This window comes from Nanorana parkeri, unplaced genomic scaffold (genome assembly GCF_000935625.1).
Source record: "Nanorana parkeri isolate BGI_ZX_2015 unplaced genomic scaffold, ASM93562v1 scaffold3103, whole genome shotgun sequence".
Taxonomy (NCBI): domain Eukaryota; kingdom Metazoa; phylum Chordata; class Amphibia; order Anura; family Dicroglossidae; genus Nanorana; species Nanorana parkeri.
The window spans coordinates 55,951-60,977 of NW_017309371.1; the positions used below are offsets into that span (position 1 = coordinate 55,951).

Below are 5,027 nucleotides of genomic sequence, written 5' to 3' on the forward strand. Positions count from 1 at the left end.
TATCGGTATTTGGTATCGACAAGTACCGAAAAATAATATCGCTACTCGAACCTTACTCGATACCGAAAAACCAGTATCGGTGCATTCCCTAGTGTTTAGTGGGGTTGAGGTCAGGGCTCTGTGCAGGACACTCGAGTTCCTCCACCAGACTGGTCACACCGTGTCCCTATGGAGCTGGCTTTGTACACAGGCGACAGTCATGGTGGGACAGAAAAAGGTCTTCACCAAACTGGCACCGCAAAGATGGAAGAGCACAATTGTCTACAATGTTTTTGTATGCTCTGGTACGGAACCCTTCATTGGAGACACCTGAACTGAACCAACCTGAATTATTTAGAGATGTGTCCACATACTTTTAGCCATTTCCAATGGTGCAAATAACACGCAATGACTTCTCACACATTTATAAGTTAATGGAACATCTGTGCAAAGATCTTGTGACAGGTTTCTCTACATAATGTACAAATAAAATAGTTACAAAAACATTAATCATTAAACACGGGTTAATCTTTCCCCGTATAGTATTCTGTGTGTGCTGGAACAACAAATCCGGTCTTTGCCTTCCAGAGCTTGCAGTCTCCCCGTCTCATAGGATGGATTTTACCGGTGGGGATATATATCTGTCCAGCTTTGACCCCAAGGCGTATCTGACTTCCTTCTACTCTGCTGGATCCGAAAGAGATAACATAGTCAAGTTTAGACTACAAAAACTTCACGAAACATTCGGACCAGGTATGTAGACTCTTTACCATAGATGGCACTCTAGACCACGGCACTCCAACTGTGGTGACACTACAAGCCCCACAAGGCATTGCAAGATTCTTGACAGCCACAGACAGGACTCCCAGAAGCCAGGGGCATCCTGAGGCTGGGTGACACCCGGAGCGAACTGTCAGTCATTTTGGTGTCACCCCTCCAATGGTGTCACCCGGGTGCGGGCCGCACCCCCCGCACCCCCCGCACCCCCTTTGTGACGCCACTGCCAGAGGCAGAGGCATGATGAGATTCATAGCTTCACCACAGCTACAGGGCCAAGGTTGCCTACCAGTGCTGTAGAGTTTCCAGGCCAGTGACAGATGGACCTCGAGAACTTCTACCTGGGTAGATAAATTCACAAAACTGAATAAAAAAGGTTAACAAATAATACATCTAAAACCAATCAGATCTGAACATTTTTGGTGATTTAAAACACATTTGCAAATGTTTCATGTTTATTATACTCAGGGGTGAAGAGATTAAAAACATTTTGCAATGGCCTATTAAACAAAAGACACTGCACTATCCCCAATCGTTTCTATAAACCTCTGACAATTACTTTGTGACAATTAATATATACAAAATGTTCACTCCAACTTATATATAGTCCATATAGAAATAATCCCAGGAATGATGTCATCCAAAATAAGCGCAATGAAATCCTTGTGTTCACTTTCTTTATATTACATCAGTGAGTGAAATAATCATTATTGCATATAAAGTTCCACAATCACTCGTGACTTCTGCGCTTCAATTCACCATCAATTCATCTCCGGTGATCCACCTCCAGGTGCGCACACACTAGCACACTCACCAGATCATTTTCACCAGCCATGTGGTCTACAAGCGCTCTGCACACCTCCCTGGTGTCCAATGTCTCCCTCTCCACTGAATATCCTCTGCACTGAATCACCAACAGTCGAAAGTGATGAGTCTGCTCGGTGTCCCTCCCAAATCTCTCTTAAGGTGCCCATACACTGCTCGATTCTCGTACGAGAATCGCGGGAAATCCCGCGATCGTACGAGAATCGAGCAGTGTGAACGAAGATGTGCGACCGTCTCTACTGTACGGTCGCACGTCTTTTGTCTAAGGAGCGCGCTAGAAAACCAGCCGGCAATCGTCCGATTTTCGGCTGGTTTGAACGGTGCTCGGGAGACAAATGCCGAACGGGCCGGTGCGCACACGCACACTGCCCGTTCAGCATTGCGGTCATCGGGCTTGTGATGATCGCAAGTACGATCTGCCTGTCCAAGATGGGCAGATCGTACGTTTTTGTAATTACTTTACAACCATCGCAAGACTAAGGTCTTGCGATGATTGTAAAGTGTATGGCCACCTTTAAGGTCACCATATACCTGCCGATTATCGTACGATAATCAGCAGGTGTATGGGCAGCGTGCGACCGCTTCTACTGAACGGTCGCACAGCTTTTGTCTTCCTAGCACGCTGGAAAACCTGCCGAAAATCGTACAATTTTGGGTTGGTAGCGCGCTCGGGAAACAAAAAGCCACACTGCTCGTTCAGCATTGCGGTCATGGGAAGCCCTCGGCGGGGCGGGCTTGCGATGATCGCAAGTACAATCTGCCTGTCCAAGATGGGCAGGTCGCACCACATTTTTAATGGCCTTACAATCATCGCATAACGAAAGTCGTGCGATGGTTGTAAGGTGTAGGGGCAGCTTTATCCACTCAAAACAGAAAACCAAGATGGCACATAGTGTAAAACTGCTAGATGGTAGTTTATTCATAAAAATCAGAACACTTACATGTAAAAGGGCTGTTCAGCGCGGTAAAAACATAAAATCGGCTTGTATAAGCTCAGCTCCGTCTCCTCACCCGGAAGCCGCTGCAGACCTGATACACTAGCGTGTAGCTCCTCCCTACGCGTTTTGTCCAATGAACTTTCTCATGGGTAGCATACACGCTGACTCCAGATCACACATTTACATACCCCGATCTCACATACCCCGATCTCACATACCCCAATCTCACATTTACATACCCCAATCTCACATACCCCGATCTCACATACCCCGATCTCACATTTACATACCCCGATCTCACATACCCTGATCTCCCCCGATCTTACATTTACATACCCCGATCTCACATTTACATACCCCGATCTCACATTTACATAGCCCGATCTCCCCCGATCTCACATTTACATACCCCGATCTCACATTTACATCCCCCGATCTCCCCCGATCTTACATTTACATACCCTGATCTCACATTTACATACCCCGATCTCCCCCGATCTCACATTTACATACCCCGATCTCCCCCGATCTCACATTTACATACCCCGATCTCCCCCGATCTCACATTTACATACCCCGATCTCCCCCGATCTCACATTTACATACCCCGATCTCCCCCGATCTCACATTTACATACCCCGATCTCCCCCGATCTCACATTTACATACCCCGATCTCCCCCGATCTCACATTTACATACCCCGATCTCCCCCGATCTCACATTTACATACCCCGATCTCCCCCGATCTCACATTTACATACCCCGATCTCCCCCGATCTCACATTTACATACCCCGATCTCCCCCGATCTCACATTTACATACCCCGATCTCCCCCGATCTCACATTTACATACCCCGATCTCCCCCGATCTCACATTTACATACCCCGATCTCCCCCGATCTCACATTTACATACCCCGATCTCCCCCGATCTCACATTTACATACCCCGATCTCCCCCGATCTCACATTTACATACCCCGATCTCCCCCGATCTCACATTTACATACCCCGATCTCCCCCGATCTCACATTTACATACCCCGATCTCCCCCGATCTCACATTTACATACCCCGATCTCCCCCGATCTCACATTTACATACCCCGATCTCCCCCGATCTCACATTTACATACCCCGATCTCCCCCGATCTCACATTTACATACCCCGATCTCCCCCGATCTCACATTTACATACCCCGATCTCCCCCGATCTCACATTTACATACCCCGATCTCCCCCGATCTCACATTTACATACCCCGATCTCCCCCGATCTCACATTTACATACCCCGATCTCCCCCGATCTCACATTTACATACCCCGATCTCCCCCGATCTCACATTTACATACCCCGATCTCCCCCGATCTCACATTTACATACCCCGATCTCCCCCGATCTCACATTTACATACCCCGATCTCCCCCGATCTCACATTTACATACCCCGATCTCCCCCGATCTTACATTTACATACCCCGATCTTACATTTACATACCCCGATGGGCAGGTGTATAAAATATGAGTTTTTGGCTACAAAAGAGCTTAAACCCCCCCAAACAATAATATATTTTTTGAAAGCAGAGGTCCTGTAGAATAAAAAAAAATTCTAGGTGCAATTTTTAATGTCGCACGGTATTTGCACAAAAATTTATCAAACCAGTAATTTTAGGATAAAATACACTAAAATGAAATTTGGTGCACAGACAGAATATATTACCCATATTTGTGGTAAAATATAAAAGACGGGGTCACGTCGGGTAATTAGATACCAAACATGTCAAGGCTTAAAATTGCATGTGCCCGTCAAACCGCCAAAAAAACTACAATACCCAAAATTTCCCATAGAAGACGCTTTAAAAGCTTTTACTGTTCATCACTTTAGTGCTATCAGTGATTGATGGCCCTTGAGTTATTGCTCGCACTTCGACGTTCGCGGCGATATGTAATGTGTGGCGCAAATTTCGTTTTTGCACTTAGGCGCACCCCTGACACGTGTTTATGTTTGTATGTGTTGTATGCAGTTTTATATTTTTTTTATGTTACTTTCATTTAAAAAAAAAAAATGTTACAGTTAAAGTGACAATAAAGTTTTTTTAAAAACTGCATGCGGGTGCACGCCGTCCATAGACTTACCTTGCGTCTCTCCTCGTCTCCCGGCCAAAAATCCGAACTGCGCATGCGCCAGCCATAAGATGCTCTGCGGCCCCCCGATCAGTTTCGGATTTTCGGGCAGGAGCGTGCGGCAAAGACGGGGGTAAGTTTGAACCGCAGTTAAAGCATTTTTGTTTAAACTTTTTGTATATATCTCCTGCTTGCTAGCAGTAGATATATGTAAAAAAAAACGGAGGCTTTAGAAACCCTTTAACTGTATTGCTATCACATAGCGGGCTAACAGCCCCCTATGTAATAGCAAATATGATGTGACAGGTCCTCTTTATGGAGACATCAGGGGTATTTCAGAGCCCTAATGTCACATGGGGCCATAGCCGGCAGAGCCCCCCCCCCCCC

The 5,027-nt window shown here is 46.3% G+C and overlaps 1 protein-coding gene across 2 annotated transcripts in view; it reads left to right on the top strand.

The window, feature by feature from the left end:
* The first annotated feature begins 541 nt into the window (after positions 1-541).
* Positions 542-5,027, top strand: part of LOC108802769 (nicotinamide N-methyltransferase-like) — a 7,070-nt gene continuing 2,584 nt past the window's right edge. For both annotated transcript variants that reach the window (XM_018574627.1, XM_018574628.1), the window contains exon 1: positions 542-732. In XM_018574627.1, coding sequence (XP_018430129.1) covers positions 594-732 — 139 coding nt within the window. In that variant the 5' untranslated portion in view covers positions 542-593. The remainder of the gene's footprint in view (positions 733-5,027) is intronic.